Genomic DNA, 20762 nt, shown 5'->3' with positions numbered 1-20762 from the left:
AGCGCTTTCCTAAATGTTGCAGCGCTTTCCTAAATGTTGTAGCGCTTTCGTTATTGTTGGAGTGCTTTCGTTAATGTTAAAGTGCTTTTGTTAATGTTATAATATTTTTGTTAATGTTGGAGTGCTTTCCTTATTGTTGTAGCGCTTTCATTAATGTTCGGGTGCTTTCCTTAAAGTTGTAGCGCTTTGCACCTCAGGGCCACCGTATGTTTTCATGAGTGAAAGAGTGAACTGCATTGTTCCAAGTTTAGAACTCTGTGGAGCATCACACAAGGATTTGGTATGAATGAAGGAATGATTAGTTACAGTGGGGTAAAAACTTGTATGCCACCTTAGATAGTTCTTGTTTTGCTTTTTTGACCATCTTGAATGTTTCAAATCATCAAATAAATTGTAATATTTGTTAAAGATAACCTGAGTAAATACAACAAGCTGTTACCAAACGATAATTTCATTCAAGTTAAAAGAAGCTATCCAAACCAACCTGGGCCAGGGTAAAATAAAAGTTCCCCAAAACCTGGACTGGTCGTTACACCCTTAGTTACAACATCTGACATCAGGAGTCGGCAATAACTGGCAATGAGTGTTTAACATCACTACTGAGGAATATTGGCCCATACTTCATTAAATAAATGTAATTCAGCCATGATGGAGGCTTTATGAGGATGGATGGTGTGTTTTAGGGTACAATGCTGTTTCTTAATTGTATTTGTTTGTTTATTTATTTATTTATTTTGGTTATGATGTTTTTGTTTTTGAGTCATGCAGATGTGACTTTGCTACTATGTTTTGGATAGTTGTATTGCTTCTCACCTGAAGTATGCTTTGGTTTAAGATCCTGCACCGGTGGCTGCATGTTCTCATGCAGGATGTTCTGACAAATAACAATATTCATGATTTCCTCAATTATGGTAAGTTGTCCAGGTCTTGAGGAAGCAAAGAGTTTAACATTTCGCCACTAGGATAAAGTTGTGGCTTAAATGTAACCACTGATGAACACATTGGTAAATAGCATTGTGAGTGAGTGAGTGAGTGAGTGAGTGAGTGAGTGAGTGAGTGAGTGAGTGAGTGAGTGAGTGAGTGAGTGAGTGAGTGAGTGAGTGAGTGAGTGAGTGAGTTTTACTATAAATATGTGTGTATGCCGGTGGATGAAGGTATGTATGATGTCTTTTTTGTATACAAGGGGCCCAACCAAGAACAGGAGTTGTTATTTAGCTTTAGCTATAAATTCTGTTTAACTGTCTCTGTCAAATAATCAATAAAAAATAATAAGCAGACCTGAACACTCACCACTGTTAAAGAATTGACCAGGCTGCAATCACCCCAGGTTCTTTTTCTGATTAATGTGGTGTTTCTATTGTAGACTTCTGTAGTAATAAAATGACTCTTGAAACCAAAACTATATTTTACCATATTTAATCGAAAAGGCAGAGGGATGTTTAATTCAATTCAATTCAATTCAATTTTATTTATATAGCGCCAAATCATGAAACATGTCATCTCAAGGCACTTTACAAAGTCAAGTTCAATCATATTATACAGATTGGGTCAGATTATACAGATTGGTCAAAAATGTCCTATATAAGGAAACCAGTTGATTGCATCAAAGTCCCGACAAGCAGCATTCACTCCTGGGGAACCGTAGAGCCACAGGAAGAGTCATCTGCATTGTACATGGCTTTGCTGCAATCCCTCATACTGAGCAAGCATGAAGCGACAGTGGGAAGAAAAACCACCCATTAACGGGAAAAAAAACCTCCGGCAGAACCGGGCTCAGTATGAACGGTCATCTGCCTCGACCGACTGGGGTTACAGAAGACAGAGCAGAGACACAACAAGAGAAACAAAAAAGCACAGAAGCACACATTGATCTAGTAATCTGTTCTACATTAGATGGTAGTAGCGGGTGAGCCGTCTTCTCTGGATGATGTCACAGTTAACAGAACGCCAGACCAGGTGTACCTACTATGAAGAGAAAAGAGAGAGAACAGAAAGTTAAAGCAGAAATGACAACACATAATGCATAATTGAAGAACAGTAGAACTCAATATAGTGAGAAAATTAGATCCTGATATACTCCAGTAACCTAAGCCTATAGCAGTAAAACTATAAATGTGGCTGAGAGTAACATGAGTCACTAGTTATAATTTTTGTCAAAAAGAAAAGTTTTAAGCCTAGTCTTAAAAGTAGACAGGGTGTCTGCCTCACGGACCAAAACTGGGAGTTGGTTCCACAGGAGAGGAGCCTGATAGCTAAAGGATCTGCCTCCCATTCTACTTTTAGAGACTCTAGGAACCACCAGCAGACCTGCGGTCTGAGAGCGAAGTGCTCTGTTAGGAACATACGGGGTAATCAGAGCTCTGATATATGATGGAGTTTGATTATGAAGGGCTTTATACGTTAGAAGAAGAATTTTAAATTCTATTCTTGATTTAACAGGAAGCCAATGAAGGGAAGCTAAAATTGGAGAAATATGATCCCTCTTGTTGATTTTCATCAGAACTCTTGCTGCAGCATTTTGGATCAGCTGAAGGCTTTGAACTGCATTTTGTGGAATTCCTGATAGTAAAGAATTACAATAGTCCAGCCTTGAAGTAACAAATGCATGGACCAGTTTTTCAGCATCACTCCTGGACAGAATGTTTCTAATTTTGGCGATATTCCGGAGGTGAAAAAAGGAAACTCTGGAAACCTGTTTAATATGGGATTTAAATGACATGTCTTGGTCAAAAATAACACCAAGATTTTTTACTTTATTACCAGAGGCCAGTTTAATGCCACCCAGATTAAGTGATTGGTTAAGAAGTTTATTTTTTGAGGACTCTGGCCCAAAGATTAAAACTTCGGTCTTGTCAGAATTTAGATGCAGGAAATTTAAAGTCATCCAGCTTTTGATGTCATCAAGACATGACTGCAGTCGAAGTAATTGATTGGATTCATCAGGATTTATGGATAAATATAGCTGAGTATCATCAGCATAACAGTGGAAATTAATCCCAATGTTTACAGCTTTAGTACTGGACTCTCGTACTCAACAATGCGACGGGCAGACTTCCGGACGCCAGAGAGAGCGCCCTGTTCATTCCTCACACAGACATTAAGTAGGACCCTTTGTGTACACCCATTCAGGGGCATGCCCAGTATGATATCAGTGTTCCGCTCATCACATTGGTGGAGGAGATCATGCTATAATGCAGACGTGTCCTAGCTGACACATCTTCCCTTAATCAGTCATTCTGTCCAATCTAAGTATGTCAGGCTCTGTGCATCCAGAGTCCATTGTATATCTGTAATTTTCATGGTAACCGACTTTGCAGTCCAGTCTCTGTGATCTCATAATCCCTAACAAGTCCCCCTGTTGAGGTGCCCAAAAAAGCACATCATAACAAAACAGTTCAAATGTCCATTAGCCACCTCCATGTTTGACAAACCAAAAAATTGGTAATGGCTCACAACGATGGCAACAGGAAAAAGAGACATGAGAAATTTGATTTACAGATAGTAGTGGCAATAGTAAAAAAGTAAAAGTAAAAAAAAAAGGCAATAGTAGTGCCAGTGGTCACCGGAGCACTCAAGGCAATGACCCCCAAACTGGAGAAGTCGTGCCAACAGATAGCTGGAGAAACCTCCGAGACCCCGGTCCAGATAAGTGTAGTTATGTAGCAAAGGTAGAGAGGACCTGAGTTTTGGATTAACCACCACCCACCCAAGGCAACAGTGGGTGGGTGTATAGACAGATGATATGATAATATTCAAAATTTTGAATTGACACTGTGACAACTTCAATCTTACCAAGGAGGCCCACTCTCAGCATATTATAGAACGTCACTTTAATCCTCTTAAACACAGCTCACAGTAGGATAACAGCTTATCACCTCACTTGTTATCACGCACACGGCTCTTCTCATCTGCTCTAAATCGAAATTAACCAGGTTCATTTGGTTTTTGAATAATTCTAAAAAAAAAAAAAATCCCCTCAATGAAAGGTTGTACTCGTTACAGTTGTTATTCTCTGACCCTTGTTACATATGTTCTGTTTAAAACTGTTTCTTCCCCCCATTCAAGAGCAGTTGTAACTCAGTTGTTCTTCTTTGAAATTTTCTTCTTCTTTGAAATTTTTTTTTGACGGTTGGCAAAAAACAGATAGATGCATTTCCGCCATCTACTGGAATGGAGTGTGGAGCAGAATGACTCTCAGGAATTAAATTCTATTATATAAATGTGTTACTTTTAGATATTGAAATACTATACTGTAAATATTACTATCTGAAATACTTCTGAATAATTGAAATAAATCTAATTTAACTTTTACTTTACTCAAATTTCGAATTAATTGCTGTCTCTCCTCCTCATATTTATTACAGTATAACATCACATGCTCAACTGTTTCATCTACCCCACAATATTCACATTTGCCATTCCTATGTTTTCCTAAAATAAACAGAGTACCATTTAATCCGGTATGGCCAAACCTCAATCGAGAAATGATTGTTTCTTCTCTTCTTGTTCTTTCTGTTCTTCTCATTTCTCCAATTTTCTTTTGAATTTTATAAAACCAACGTCCTTTATTTCCTTTCTCCCATTCCTTTTGCCATTTATCCTTTATTTTCTGTTGAATTAACATTTTAACTTCAGATTTACTAAAATTAACAAATAAATCCACTGATGAATTTCTAACAGCTTCTTTTGCTGCCTTATCTACCTGTTCATTTCCTTTAACTCCATAATGTGCCGGTATCCATACAAAATTTTTAATTAAACCCATCATATTTATTCTATATCGTGTCTGTTGTATTTCTATTAAAATATCTGGCCTGCTTTCTGAATGATTATATTGCAAACTAATTAAAGATGAGCTAGAATCTGAACTATTTCAGTTGTTTTTATCCCCAGCAGAATAACACCTTGTAATTCCGTCCACGAACAGCAGGTGGCAGAATCCGCACCGTTGCAAACAAAGACAGCCGAAGAAGCGCCCCGGAAGCCCGAGCAGCAGGGTGTCTGATGCCGTGCTATGGGGTGAGTAACTTGCTGTGTTTCACTTGGTTTTCTCCTGGTCGCTTACTTAAACACACGCACAGCAAACGTGTGCTGTTAAACGCTGCGGACCGAAGCCAAAGCGGCTCCTTATCGTGCGTTTGTGGCGGACACTTTGTTGACGGGGCTCCGCCGCTGGCAGCTGCTGACCGCCTACACAGAGTAGCATCCCGTTCCCCACCGCCGGCGTCGCTTGTCGGCGTCCGTCGTGATGCTGTGGCTCGCCCGACGCGATGCTTTGCTGACGCCCGTTTGTTCCCAACCCTCCTCCGAGCTTCAGCCTCGGGGTGGACGAACTAAGCGGGGGAGAGGTTAGCAGGGTCGGGCTGAAGGCTAGGGGAGCTCATGCTGTCAGGTTTGGTTTGGACTGACGGATCGACGATGCTGTCCCGCCTTTCAGCCACTTACGTCAGACACGGAGGCCCGCTTTCTTTTATTCCCTCGGTGTTTACTCTATGTTTGAGCATTGATGTTTAGCTCATACAGGGCCTTCAACACTAGTCATGTTCCTTGAGCTTTTTTTTTGTACATTTTATCACATTAAAACTCGAACTTCCTTGAGATTTTATTTGATAGACCAACAGAAGGTGGATCTATTCACCCCCCTCTCCTCTTAAACCCCCAAATAGAAATTTGCCAAGAAGATCCACGTGGTTTTGGCAGTATTATGGTGTGGGCTTGCTTTTCTTTCCCCATAAATTGAGTTTATGGGGAAATGCTGGAAAAAACCCGGGGCGAAGGTTTGTCTTCAAAACTAGACAACAACCCCAGGCTTTCAGCCAGAGAAAGATTTAGATCAAGTTAAAGCACGTGTTTTTTTCCACTGTTTTGGGATAGGCGCAAGGCTGGCCCATGTAGGAAAATAAACATATTGATAAAATAAAAATCATATTGATATGAAATTCAAAAACGCATATATTAAGTGCAGCCCAGGGCCATTTTATGCTGTTGCTTAGCGACCTATTTTTAGATACAAAACACACAAACACTGAATTCAAACTTAATCCTTTATTCAATCAGCTTCTTTTTCTTTTTTTCTTTTATGAAAACTGCAAGTAAAAAAAAAAAGCCTTCTCTGAACTCTGAAGGGGGTGGAGCATGGCTCCTGGGTCTGCGTTTGTGATTGGTTGGGAGAATTAAATGACTATAATATGACATGACTAGAATGTAAAAGGAAGTTATATATATATATTTATTTATTTGCCAATCTCTAAGGTGATATGTTGTTTTTAATTTATTTTTATAATCAAAAATCCTGTTTGTCATTATTGTTAATTATGAACCATAAAAACACACACACACAATTAGCATCTTGGACCCACAGATTACATATCTTCTCTCTCCTCTTCTCTTTTGTCTCTAGTCTGCCTTAATCTTGCAGATCTACTCTGACGACAGGCTCCCCCCTAACCACCTTTTGGACATGCAAGGCTTCTACTCCAAGCTCAACTCCTCGCCCTCCTCGTCTCCCCTGTTGGGAGTGGGCCTCCGGGCGGACGGCGCAGCTCGGGTGCCCCTCAGCTTGGCCGTGGAGGCGGAGAAAGCGCAGGCCCTCCTGCAGACCTTCAGCTCCGCCTCCCTGCTGGCGTCGGCTGGACTCGGGGCCTTCTGCGTGCTGGCAGATCACGCCCTCCAGCTGCCCGCCGTCCACCAGCACCTGTGGCTGCGCGCCGCCTTGGACAACGCCACGCATGGACTGGTGGGGCTGTGGTCGTGGGCCGTTGTGATCGGACTGAGGAAAAAGAGTGATTTGTACGAGGTGCTGCTGGCGGGGCTCCTGGCATCTATTATAGACCTGGACCACTTCTACATGGCTGGTTCGCTGTCACTCAAGGTAAGAGCTGCGCTGCTCCGCCTGTTGATTAGAAGAGCACCTCTGCCGTATTCTTCGGACTACAAGACGCACTTAAAATCCTTAAATTTTCACAGAAAATTGATGGTACCCCTCATACATGTTTACTGACCGATTTTATGTGGTACAATGCGCTCAAAAATCAGTTAAAATGTGTCAGTACGACTTTGATTAGCAATAAAGCCGCTCCGCTCAATGGATATCTGGAGCATTACGGTACACTGTCACTACCTGATAGGACCCCTGAGGAGACTACAAGACTGCCTGACTGTAATGTCTGAACTAGTGTATTCATGTAAAGCGCACTAAATGTAAATATTTAGTGTGCCTTATGGTTTGAAAAATACGGCAGTAATTGTTGTGGAATCATTTTATTCTTGACATATTTAAGTTTCCCTCCTTCCAGGCTGCCGTGTCGCTGCCTCAGCGCCCTCCCCTCCACTGCTCCTCCCTCATCCCCGTCGTCTGCCTCTCCCTCCGCTTCCTCATGTGGATCGGCCGCCTAAAGGACGCTTGGTGCTCCCTGCCGTGGATGCTCTTCATCTCCATGACGACGCACCACGTGCGGGACGGCGTGCGCCACGGCCTGTGGCTCTGCCCGTTCGGCAACACGGCGCCCGTCCCCTACTGGCTGTACGTCAGCACCACAGCGACACTTCCGCACCTGTGCTCCGTGCTCATGTACCTGACGGGAACCAGGGACGTGATCTCCACCAAACACGGCGTCGCGATCGACGTGTAGACGTCACGGAGTTTGGGGCAGGGGTCAGCGAACATCGCTGAGGCGGCGTTGACTATCCCTGGACAAAAATGTTCTTGACAAATTCAGACATTCAAATACTTGAAATGACTGGCGAACAATCTACAACACTTGAAGGATTAAGATGTTTTTTTTTTTATTTATTTATTTATTTAGGCGAGGCCATTTTGACAGTTCCTGTCAGGCATTGACATAGACACCTATGGCCGTTGGGTTGATAATTCAACATAGATCTTGAATGAATATTGAAAAAGAGGATGCGGGTCCTCAAGTTTGAATTGATTGTACATTTTCCTCAATCCGCAAGGGACCATAAGTATACATACAGTCTCAAATAACTCCATTCAGTCTCTTACCATGTTGCAAATTAGCCACATGCTTTTTTTTTGTGGCTGTCAGCAAGATTCTGGCTGAATTATCAGGGATGGTAGTTAACTTGAATAGCTTTTGTTTTGTTTTTTTGATACGGACCCATCTTTTAAACGTACTTATAAACTTTCAATAGTGTTGAGATCGGGGCCATTCCAGAACCCAGATGTTAGTCCGCTTCACCCTTTGCAAAAGCAGTTTGGATTTGTGTTTGGGATCTTTGTCCTGTTTGAAAACAACCAAGTTGTGCTGGACAGCTGGTTGGAAGGGGAAGTCCTCCTCCTTAAGTGTTCCTTCCGCTTAATACAACTCACTTATATCGCCAGCAGCGAGGCTGATCCACAGTGTGATAAGTTGTTGCAGTGTTCTCAGGGTTTAAAGCCTCGTTTTGACTTCTCCAAACATGCGTCGCGTCATCGTGGCTGAGCAGCTCCGACCGCGAAACGTTCTTCTAACAGCGTTTGGCTCGTCCATAGGCTCAGCTGCTCATGTCGGTTGACCGTGTTGTTTTAATGTTTTGAGCAGACGGCGCTCTCTTGGTCTCCGTCCTCTGTCTGTAACAATTTAAAACCGGCTTCACCAGTTAGTAATGGGACCCTTAGCCTCACGCCTGGGTGGTTCCTTCTTTGTTCCTAATCACTCTGGCTAATTTAATTTAATCTCAGGATGACGGTTTGGGTCAAAAGGTTAAAACTGGGACTCAGTTGAATGCGCTAACAGGTCTGTGATCCCATACGCAAATCCAAACTGATTTTTGCAAGGGATAAAGCTGGCTAACACGAGGGTTCTGGAATGGCCTGGACCTTAACTCTCTTCACAGGCAATTAGTATAAAAAAATAATAAATAAAAAAATCTGGGAAATATGTTCTAGATTTAGAAGTTTGCCAGAAGCTTGTTTATTGCTCCATCTTATTGGCGGACATATGACCAATTATTTATGAGGGGGTTGTATATATTTGAGTATGTAGGTAAAGTTTAGCCCCGTGGATTAGAGAAAATAAGCAATAAATTTAAACTTCTGCAACAAATTATTCTTAAAAATAACTAAAGCTGAGTGAGTTCAAACACATCATCAACACAACAAAATTACGTATATTTATCTTTATAAGTGTAAGTAAACATCTGATCCGAACTGTATCAGATTAAAAATGTGCTTTTTGTTTTGGCTAATATCTTTGGATTAAAGGACCATTCCAAAAAACCTGCTGCCAATCCTGGATTATTAAGGAAGGGCTCATGTGGACAGTTGTCTATCACAATCCTGATCTGAGCATTATTTGCCTTTCCAGCGACAGTTTGACTCATCAACCCAACATCTTAGAGAAGTTTTCAGAGTGAATTTCCACAAGGCACTGGTTGCTTTAAGACTTTTCACAGTATTAAAAAAAATAAAAAAATGTAATATGATTTACTTGCTTTAATTTATGGCGAAAAAGCTCAGAAATAGGAAAAACCACCTGTTTTTTTCTCAAAGGCGGACATTTGTAAAACCCTTAGTGTACCCTGACACTTGTAGACGATCCGCACCGATCAGTGAAGCTTTTCTACTATTTAGCAGCTCAAGGAGAAATCAACCAAAAGTCGACCACAGGCTGTTTGACACACGCATACTGTGTGTTTTTGTTGGAAACAATTCACCTTTAAAAAGCACCTGTAGATTTTTTTTTTTAGTTTTTGAGTTTTGATTTATTTAAATCACTGCCACAGAACACACGATGACATCCATTTTCTCTCACCACAACACAGAATTGCCTATAATGACACGTCCCAGCTGCCGTCATCGTGATGCTTGGAGAAGCCGTTCTATCAAATAAGTACCTTCTGCTGCCGGAGCCTTTTCTTTTTGGCTTTCAGTGCCATTTGCTTCAGCCACAATACAGTTTTGATCATTTAATTGTTTGCTTGTTAAGCATTTGGTGTTGTTGCGACTCTCAAGATGCGAGAAGGATGAGTGAAAACCTGCCGAATGTGAAAGATGATACTGGATTTTTGTTATTTTGAGTGCTTTGTTTCTAACGAGTAAAATCTCCAAATGTGTTATTGGGAACGTTCACATTAGTAACCACAAAGATAGCGAACATTTACGGTTAGTCTTCAGTGTATTATTAGGTGTAAAATGAACACGCGCATTGCTATACAGTATTATTACCACATTATTTTAAATTAAGCATAACATGTAATGTAGTGATGGGCTTTAGAGGTGTGCTGCTCAGTTGTAAGGTAATATGGGGATAATGTATTTCTCTCCTGCTGTGTTTATTGTAAACTGGGAAGCTAAGTTTAAGCAAGGTGTGTTTTTTTTTTTAATGTTTTTTTTTTGTAATATTTTTTTTGGGTAATATAAGCTGCAACAAGCAGCTTTTTTGTTGTTGTTGAGAAAGTGGTTGCATCAACGCATCTTGTCCACTAGAGGGCACTCACTGTTTACATATGATTGCTGTTAGTTTATTTTCTAGTGTTTAAAACAATAATTAAAAGTTAAGAGAAAGGTTAAGCGGATCAAATTTGCACAGGTTATGTTTTTTTTAATAAGAAAATCTTGATTTGTTTTGAAATAATCTAATTTGTATCTATCTAGTTTTAATCTTTGTCTCATTAATATTGGAGTGACGGACATCGTTTGTGTTTGCTGAGGTACTGCATACGTCGCAGGAGACAACACTGGAAGTTTAGCTGAAAGCTAAGGCAACGCTTTAGCGCTGCAGCCGTTTTTGTCTCCCAGCTCTGCGCCGGCATAAGTGAAAAGTTTGTTTATGGTATGAATGTGTTCCACTGCCATGCCATTTGAAACGCATTATTTCCAGAATAAGAAAACATCTTTTACTGCTGCTTATTTTTATGTTTGACCTTTCTTAATATAATGTTTTGAATTTTTGCACTTTAAGTTTTTAAAATATGAAATGTTATTTAATTTTTGGTTGAGTGCTTTTGTAAGGTAGGAAATGTGTCTTTAGTGATAAGAACATGTGCAACGTACCTAGTTAATTCTAGTAGTGTTCTATCTCAATAAAATATATCCTGCACAAATATCTTGTAAATATGTAATTTCATTAGTTCCCTGTTGACTTGGAGAGCCCAATTTCTTGTTGGCTTTTCTCAAAGAAAAGTCAATTGTCGGGTTAAGACTAGTTATTTCATATTTAAGTGAAATTGTTTCTTTACAAAAAAAAAAAAAAAAAATACTATTTTTACAATCAATGGTAGGAGAGCTAACCAAGTTAACAAGTTGGTTTGATGTTAATGAATTGACTTTAAGTTTTAAAAAGTAATTTTTTAGTAACTCAAAGAAATGTTTGATAAATGTTGCTGAAATAAAAAGAAAAATCTAGCTGCTTTGTGTAGCTAATTTATAGGATGTACATTACACTTCATCTTTCAGTTGCATTGTGAATAAATGTGGAATTGCTTATTTGCATGCGCCACCTTCCTTGTGTTGAGGGGAATTTTTTTTTTTTCAAATTAGTTGGAGCGGGTTACCTGATTGGCTCGATCTGAAAACGTCTAATTATAGCTCCCAGCTCCTGTTGCTCTACCTTTCATGAGGTCAACAGTTGGAACTCTACTAGTAAAGGAGCTTTGAAACTGCTGTGTCGATTTCGGATAGCCTTTAACTCTGATGTCATTACGCAACAAAAAACAAACATGGATGATTCTAGTCAAATCCAGGCAAACGGCATTCCGAAAATGAACTACAAATTAAGCTCTCTTCTCTCCGGGCATTTTCATTAATTTACGTGAGGTGGACTGCGCCTCACGTAAATTAAGATTTGTATTTCTTGACCTTTCATCGTTGTCAACAGTAAGATCTCTATTGTGGGGAGGAAACACAGCTTCGGACTGCTGTACCGATTTCGGACAGCCTTTAACTGCGTCATGGATGATGAGCCAAGTCTGATCCTACAGCCCTCCGAAAATGAACCACAAATTGGGTGCTCTCTTCTCTGCAGACATTGTTGATTTCCCTGTGGGGGCTGTGCTGATATGTCATGTCGCACAAAGAATTGTGGGATACCTAACGGTTTTTTGTGCCAGTAAGGGAGCTAGTGGGGGGTTCCTAGGCAAAAACTAGCCGCAGGAGGGAGAATATAGTCTTCTTTTCCTACATCCTTCCTTCCTTGCTGACTGCACTATTCGGACAGCACTGATCATGGCGAACGCTGACGCACCTCTGCTTTGGCTAAAGAGTCCTTACCCAATAGACATTTTCCCCAGCCACTCCATCTAAGGATTTCCTGGATTCTAAGTTGTTCTCCAGAGGCTGACCACACCCGACAGGGGGCACAAGATTCCCTGTGACATCTTTTGCGGCTTTAGCAAGATGGCCTCAACTTTCCGTTTAGCCACACTTGATGAGGAAACCTAAACAATCTAAAATAAAAATTTACAAAAGAAGCATTTCTGTCAATGTCTGTTTCACTGAGAGGAGAAAATGTGGCGTTAACATGGAACCATAAGGCCTGGCTAGCAGAAATAGCTAACATAATGTTTAGTGCTGCTTCAGATGAAATGGGAAATAATTCTTCATCAGTGACACTACACACTTATTAAAAGTAAGGTGGCATTGGTTGTGGTGTAGTTTGTATAATTATGAGCCTATAGGCCTAATTTTTTAGCCTGTATTTTCCCCTTTTGAGGGTTTTCTGTAGCGCAAAGATCTGCAGGTTTTATGAGTGATGACTTAAAGCACTAAGGCAGAAAGCTGAAGTTAATTGTTTACTGCCACTTGGCTGGATTTGAATTGCATTGCGACTTCTTTTTGTCTATTTTCATCTAATTTTATTAGATCAAGGAGAACAGTAAATGTTATTTTAATTCAGTACATGGTTCCGACAGAGCATTTTTTTTCATATATTATGTCTCAGTGGCAGGATTGATCATATGCTGAATTATCTTAAGTACAATACAAAACTTCAAAGATGTATTTTTCTTTCAGATAAATAAACATGAACCCAAAACGAACATAATTGTCCTCAAAATGAATATATTGTATCTGTTGTTTTAGTCAACAGCCCTACTGTTATTTTATAGAGTTTGAAAAAAAGAATCATTCTTGAATGTGAAATAAAGAGAAACCTTAAATTACCATTTAGCAGATTTTTTTTTTTGTATGGTTGTAGGCAGGTTCCTTCAACAAAAACATTGAATATATACACAACATTGCAATAAAGAATTAAAGTTACTTATAGAAAGGATAAAAATGCACTTCTTGACTAATTAGTACATCACATTATGGATTACTTATGAAGAGGTGGACACATTTTGTAGTGCCACACTTGAGCTCTTACAGTGCGTCCACGCTAAAACCATTGTGCTGAGCTGTTAGTGCTAATTGGGAATATCCTGACTAGAGCAGGAAGGAAGAGGAAAAACTGAGTCATGTCGGCTGCCACTCCACTACAGGAAATGGGCAAACGAGGCTGATTTTACCACATCTTTACGCCAAAGATAATGTAGTATGCCAAACCAGATAGACGAAGCAAAAGTTTATTATATCCTAAACAAATTAGCGGAAGTGACCCGCCTCTCATTGATGATGGCCAAAAGCACAATAGAAAATGTTTATTTAATTAAGAGACCTGGGCCCTGAGGATACCAAACCCTGCCTGTTTGAACTACAGCAGCCGTAGGCACAATGAAAATGTGGTAAAATAGTATTTATTTCACAGAAACATACCAGTACAGGAAGAATAACAGCTTATGATGATATGTGTTGTACACACATCGCAAGGAAAAAAGAAAAAAAAAAAAAAGACTATTTACATCTGAGAGAGGATGCCTGAGTGTATTTGACGTGTGTGATTAAAAACCAACAGGCTCCATGTGGTATCACACTGCAGAGGGATAACGAAGGAGATCTGTCCACAGAAACAGAAATGCCACCCATAGGTGCTTCAGTTGTAGACACGAAGCAAGTAACTGTGAACCGCAAAGCCAGGTCAATACAGGACGATAATGAGCACATAGAATCCATAAGGAATATACGGTTTCCAATCCAATTAATTGAAGTACCTGCAATTAGGATTTTTTTTTAAGAATCAAAAAGATGAATTTCTTTCATTATGCTGTCAAAATTAGGGAAATAGTTTTGATGGTTTTCAGATTACCAGCACTTGATAAAATTGTTAAATTCTTGCCATTTTCCTAATCCGGTTTGAGCCTAAATGTGTAAACTTCTGAATATTGACACCATGTTTCAATGGAAGAGGTGAAAGAGGAAATCTGTGGTTCACTTGACGGCACAGAGACGAAGTGAGTCCAAGAATTAAGCGAGTCAGAACAAAACCGATTCATTATCCATACAGTGAGTGTACAGCAACACAGCTTCATGTAACTGGGGTCAAAGACACAAATACATATTGCAGGAAAGGTTCTGCAGACATGAATTATACTAAGTCAGTAGTGCTAGTTAGAAGCAGAAACTATGAATTGTGTTTATTGTTCTACAGTGTCTTGCAAAAGTATTCAATACCCCGAAACTTCTAAACATTTTGCGATGCTACAGTAGAGAGAAATGCATTGTGGGAATATCCGGGAAGACACCCGACAGCGGAAACAGCTGATAGTCCATGTGAGTTAAACTTTCGCTACGTCAGAACTTCTTCGACAAATGTGTTTCCATCTCCCGTTTTGCGCATTAACTCTTTTTTTTGTTGTTGTTGGGAAAGCCAGAAACCACCTCAAGCAAGCGTAAAAACTTTTGTGTGAAATTGAGGAAGTTATTTAGAATTTTGCCGTTTCCATCAACCTTTCCTAATGCAATACTTCAAAAGACATAAAAAATGTTGACGGAAAGACGGCTAATGACACTAAACGTTTAGCCAAATAAATAACGGCGTAGTTTAGATCAAAGCCTATTCATATGTTAGAACAGTTTTTGAATGCATACTCTTGCAAGGCGCTGTGCCAACATCATTCACATGTGGAAGTTCAAGCTCTTACTCAAAATCTGTCCAATAATTCTCTGAAATATCTGTTGATCTGTGACAGAGCAAACCATGTCTGCAAACCTACCCCCTAATGAACAGGTTTATACACACCACATACACTTTAACATACATCATCTGTGATATACAGTAACAATATACAAGGAAGCTTTGCTGGAATCCATGCAGAAATATATATATATATATATATATGAAGTTAGCTTTAGAGAACATAGTTTGTCAAACTGAAACAGTTTCACTTAGATGCACCTTTGTGTTTCTAGAACTAGGGTTAAACGACACTTTACATTTTGTAAATAAAACCAAAGACGGGATAAAGGGAACAAAAATACAGAGGAGGGAATCAAAGAAAGAATGCTGTAAAAGAGGTATTTCAGAATTTAAAGTTGTTTTCTCATAAGTTTCTCATGTACACATTCAGTTACCTAAACGTTAGCTGACAGGTTAACAGCTAATTAACACCCAACATTGAGGTTTACAAATTGTGACGAAGCTGTGCAACCCTCAAACGATCCGCCGTGTTTTCAATGCAGTTGATGTGCATTTTCTCGCCTTATTCCAACCTTTTACTGCTTTCCTTGAAAAGTGCTAAATGTCTTCAGCATACCAAAACCCATTCATTTACTGGGTAGCTCATAACCACATGCTAACATCCGTAGTAACTGTCCACAAGCTGCCTACCTTGCGTAAAAAGAAGACCCCGTGTTGACAATGGAACCAAGTTCCAATGTAAATATTTGCCTCCTACTAATCTGATCTGTTATACGTCGTACTTTATGCATCCTCTTTATTGTTGTAAAGGGGTTAAAAAGCAGAAACATCTATAGTAGACCTCTAAGGAAGATGCTTTCATTTCAGCTAAATGTAAAACCTAAAGGGGACATATCATACTTTTTAATGCCTTCTTTTTTACACTTAAATCATTCAGTTGTAGTCTATATAAAGTGGAACTGCAATGCTTTGGTGTGAATTCCTTTGTATTGTTGCCCCACAGCCCCTCTTTTAGCCCTGTTCTGATGTGCATCTTTAGAGACGGTTGTATTGGTGCGGCCCCTTTAAATGCAAACAAGGCACTTCACAAACTGCCCCCCACCCCTCAGATCGCAGAGCATTCCACTTTTTTGTAGTATGCTGGGGGACAGTGTAATGATTTGTGTGGGTTAATACACCCAATAACCAAATGTTTTCCCATACCCACTTGTAGCTTGGCATCCTCGGGCTTAGACTACAAAACTGCAGCGAAAACATATAAAAATGGCGGCTTCCCTAAATCGGTAAGCCGGATGTCCGTGACCATGCATTATCCACGGAATGGCGTGAATAACAACTACGTGCCACCTGGAAAGAGTAAATTGAAATTTTCTGCACTCCTAGAGACTACAATAAAATGGCCACAGCAAAATGTATTTAAGGGCTAAAAAAGTGAATTTTGCATGATGTGTCCCCTTTAAGTGCTTTGATAAGCTTACCCTACACTCAGGATTTAGCTGAAAATATATATCAAAAGACTTTGGAGCTACAGTTTTTCTTATGTCAAACATATCTAATTTTGTAACTAAGTCTACCTTTACATACATAACCTTAAAAAAAAGTAACTTCACATAGGCAGGATTAACACCTCCAAAACTTTTATGAAAATTGGCAGTGCCAAATCTGAAAAACCTAATTACAGTGTGGCGGGCGTTTATCACGCACCTGGGATCTTAATATTCGCACAATAGCCCTTTGTCTACCATTTGTGGAATCTCTGTCTCTTTCACCTTCTATATACAGTATGTGAGGTTTCTGCACCTCAACCATCAGTTTCAGTCTTATTTTAAAGGAGGTAACCACATCAGGATGTTCATTAGTTATTAAGTGGCATTAGCGGATGCAGCTGAGAGGTGTTTCCGTATTGTGTTAACATTAGGGGTGTAACGGTACACTAAAATCATATTTTGGTTCAGTTAAGTTTCAAGAGGGGCTCGGTTCGATTAAATTTCGGTACAAAAAAGGCAGAAGGAGGGACTTAAAAAATGTTTAATCTGAAAAGAAGCCAAGTAATCGATACAATATTGGTATAAAACTAGAGAAAAGCAACCTATTTGGGTGATATTTTAAATAAACGGCACCCTTTACAATAAATAAATTATACTAACAAATTGCTAATATAGTTTATCTATGCTTATTTATGCTTTGACCCGTTCAGAATGACCTGCTTAGATGCTGCGGTTATCAGCCATCGCACTAAGCTGCTTTACTTCCTCGTAGAACAGACGGTTACATTTGGATGAAGTCGTTTTAAATGCGCTAACAACCTAAGCTTGTTACATACTCCACTAGAACAGAGAGGTTTTTTTTTTTTTTTCTTGTAGTCAGGATGGCAAGGACACGAAGAAGTTTGTTTTGGCTCTGTCTATTCATACTGCATGAGATGCTCAGCTGCAGAAGTCAGCCCCACGTCGAACAAAACCATATTGAAACCGTGGGATGGTCTCCAAGCTCTTATATTCGTTGCCATGCTACTCGTTTGACAAGGCACTACAACAGTTAACAGCATCCGTGCTGATACACGCTTAGGAACTTTAGTTCCGTGGCGCTTAATCTCTCACTAAAAATAAAATAGAATACAAAAAGTAAACAAATAACTGAACGGTCCAATACACTCACTTGTACCGTTACACCCCGAGTTTACATGTAATGGTATTATAGACCCCTATGGGCTGCGGCTCATGCTTTTTTTTTGCCTCCTCTTTTCCGCTCCTCATCGCTAAATATGATGCCAGGAGTTATCCTCAGCCCCTTTCAAATTTTACTGTACACCTGTGTTTAATACATGTTCTTTAAGGGGGTAAAGAACAAGGTCTTGAAGTCGACCCACCGTTATTACGCCCCTGATCCACCTCTTCACCACATGGTCTTCCACTTTTTTTCTATAATCTGAGAATGTGATGCAGATATAAACATGCTAAAGATAGACTGTGCTTGTATTTCAAGCATTGACTTTGTTTTGAACAGCCTGCATGAGGATTGAGACACAGCTCTGCCCTTTCAGGAATTTCCCTTCAGAATTAAGAGAAATCCCCCACGATTCATATTTATAATACTTTCTGCAAGTTGGAATCCACACTCCTTTGGGTTATCCCAACTTCTTGCGCTGAAACACACGTGATCTAGGATGTCGGTACAAAAAATTTTTAGGACGAGAAAAGACTAATCGGTAATGCGGGGATCTTGCTTGCAAATCTTGCAGAACTATTAAGGGGCTTTTGATAGCATGGGGTGTCATTTTTTTTTCTTTTGAACAATAGCATGAAAATCCCAAAACATTGCACAAGCATAATATGCCCAATTTGGAGGCGTGTGCACTTTTTAACAGCTGCAAACCATATTCAGACCCCAGCACAAACTGATATCCTTGTACAAGGAGCAGGTGTAGTTTTTAGCGTGGGGGTGTTTGCTTAGCGATATCCTACTTCAGTCCATTTACTGGTTCATGCAAGAGGAGTGCCGGGAGGATCTGTGCGAATAGCAGCCACTCTGCCAGCAGCATTATATTAAATTACTCTTGATCACTACCAGTCCAGTTTGGACAGGATTAGGTTGGCATACAAACTGGTGCTTCCAGTCCTTCAAATTATCTAATGACCAAAGCACTCGGGTGCTTAATGCCCACCTGTCATGAGTAAGGCTACCACAGCTGCTGTGGGCATCCTTCGTGTGATTCCCTAGATAGGCTAACACCATGATTAAAGCAAAACACAGTCTCACCACCGAAATGTTTGGACAACTGAGGGACTCTCACGCTGCAAAGGCCATTGTTAACATCATGGTCCGCAATTGGTCCAATTTAAAGGGGCCATATGAAATATTTGATATTTACTACATTGTGACTTTCTTGCTTTATTTGCATCTTGTCTAAATAAAGTGTTTTGTACGCTGTTCTATAAATTCAAGATTTGCAATAATTTTTGGTTAGATCTGATTTATATTAGGTTCAGCTTCTTTTTCGGAGAGGTCTGACACTATTTCTTTAAAAGACGGTGATATTTAAATGTCTAAACCAAACTTTGACTATATTAGAGCCTTTATATATAACTTAATATGTGATAACTTGATGCTGGTGATTTGTGAAAGGCCAGTCTCTCTCCCTCTTTCTCTTCTCAGTCTTTCAGTCACAAAAAAAATACAAATTATGCATGGAAGGATAAAAAAACAAAGGAGCAAAGAGAATACATTTAAAGTGACAGACAACGTAACATGGTCATGCAATGTAAAACTATTCATGCAACATGTGGTATCATGCAACATAAAAATCATTCATCACAAATCAGAGAAAGTCCTTACTACCCAACATTTCCTACTTGGCCCTTATTCCCCAAACCGTTAATGTCCCTCAGGCCAGAAGCAGGTTACAGATTGCTTTCTAATCCCCCTAAAAGAGGCTGTAATGCCCATTGTTGCTGCTTTGGCATCAGACGCACACTCGCACAGACTGGCAGAGCTTGCGCTTCCTTCACAGCATCGAGTCAGTCAACGTAAGAAAGATTCTGTCCGTCCTCACGAAGAGACCCATAAAATAAATGAATGAAAGTGAAACGTTCCGGGTGGCCAAGCGGATCCGCGATAAAATCCTATGTCCTCGTGTTTGGCAGCTGAATTTCTTGTCCTATTTTGTTGCTAAAAAAAAAAAAAGCTCAAAACGGCACAAAGAGTCAGCCCACCTGAAGCAGCATTGGTAGTGAAAGAAGAATTGTCCTGGTGCTGTGTTGCTTCTTCGTTCCGCTGAGCGGAGTTTGGGCTCAGGTTTCCCTGTTGAGTCCGTGATGCATTATGAGTAGTGCAGTTTATGGATGCCACTGAATAAGTCCATGGAAGGCTTCCAAGGCTTTACCCCAGTGTCATGTGGTAAATGGTGAGTAATCCGCCCCTTTGTTCCTGTCCTGCCAGTTGGATGGAGTAATGCTCTGTTCATAATTTAGCTGAATGAGGACGGTCAGCGTGTCACAGTGGTGTGGAGTGGCTGTTTACTCACTGCTGAAGCTGACAGGTTGTGGACATCTCAAACAAACCTGAGAAGGAGGGAAAAGAAAGTACTAAAACAAAGCGGGGCAAAGAAAAACACGCAGCTGTAGAAAACATGTATAAATCATAATATAATTTGTCTGAAAGCATGTATTTAAAAGGCAGAGACGAATGAAAGATCTGCAAGCGCGCGTAAAGCTATAATCTGTTTGTGTGCGCGCCAGCCTTATAATCACAAGTTGGCAGGCTATCTGAGGGGCTGCCTCAAGGATGTTTTTGGCGACTCTCTGAACCATATTGCATCGTAGCAAAGCCAAACAAAAAAGAAAATGTATAAAACCTGCGCGTCTTCTCCCTGATTCAAGCGACGATCATCAAACGGATGCTCACTTATTTAAATCACAGTAAAAAGTATCCTAAAAAGGATTTTTTAATCAGCTGCAAACATATAGACTGCTTCCTTTCAAAACCTAAAGCTCAATCTGGTAAACACGCTGAACAACAAATGGCTGTGATCTCCAATATGCAACGTCCTGCACTAGTTTTCACATTCCTTTTCCAGGAAAATGTTCACGTTACGACCATAAACGCCGTCGTATTTGATTGGGTTCAGGTCTGGACTTTGATCGAGCCCTTTTATCCCGTGAACATGCTTTGATCTGAACTATTCCCTCGTAGCTCTTTCTGACGTTTAGAGTTTTTGTCCTGCTGAAAAGGTGAACCTCCGCCCAAGTCTGATGTTTGCCGACTAAACCGGGCAAAGAGGAAGGCCACAACATTTAATCTCCTCCTGGC

General features: G+C 40.1%; 2 protein-coding genes across 2 annotated transcripts in view; one reads left to right on the top strand and one right to left on the bottom strand.

The window, feature by feature from the left end:
• Nucleotides 1-4921: 4921 nt before the first annotated feature.
• tmem267 (transmembrane protein 267) lies at nt 4922-9220 on the top strand. Its single transcript, XM_012867050.3, has 3 exons — nt 4922-5019; nt 6401-6871; nt 7296-9220. The coding sequence occupies exons 1-3, from the start codon at nt 5005-5007 to the stop codon at nt 7629-7631; spliced, it is 822 nt and encodes a 273-aa protein (XP_012722504.1). The 5' UTR covers nt 4922-5004; the 3' UTR covers nt 7632-9220.
• Nucleotides 9221-13658: 4438 nt separating this feature from the next.
• Nucleotides 13659-20762, bottom strand: part of il11ra (interleukin 11 receptor, alpha) — a 63690-nt gene continuing 56586 nt past the window's right edge. The window contains exon 12 of the mRNA XM_036140100.1: nt 13659-20014. The gene's annotated coding sequence lies outside the window, so the exon portion shown is untranslated. The remainder of the gene's footprint in view (nt 20015-20762) is intronic.

Source organism: Fundulus heteroclitus, chromosome 8, assembly GCF_011125445.2.
Source record: "Fundulus heteroclitus isolate FHET01 chromosome 8, MU-UCD_Fhet_4.1, whole genome shotgun sequence".
NCBI classification, from domain to species: Eukaryota; Metazoa; Chordata; class Actinopteri; order Cyprinodontiformes; family Fundulidae; genus Fundulus; species Fundulus heteroclitus.
This window is presented reverse-complemented; position numbering and strand designations above follow the sequence as displayed.

Excerpts from the sequence above, each read along its gene's own strand:
- tmem267 (XM_012867050.3), top strand. Across the intron at positions 6,872-7,295 it reads CTGGTTCGCTGTCACTCAAG|GCTGCCGTGTCGCTGCCTCA; the intron begins GTAAGAGCTGCG and ends CCCTCCTTCCAG.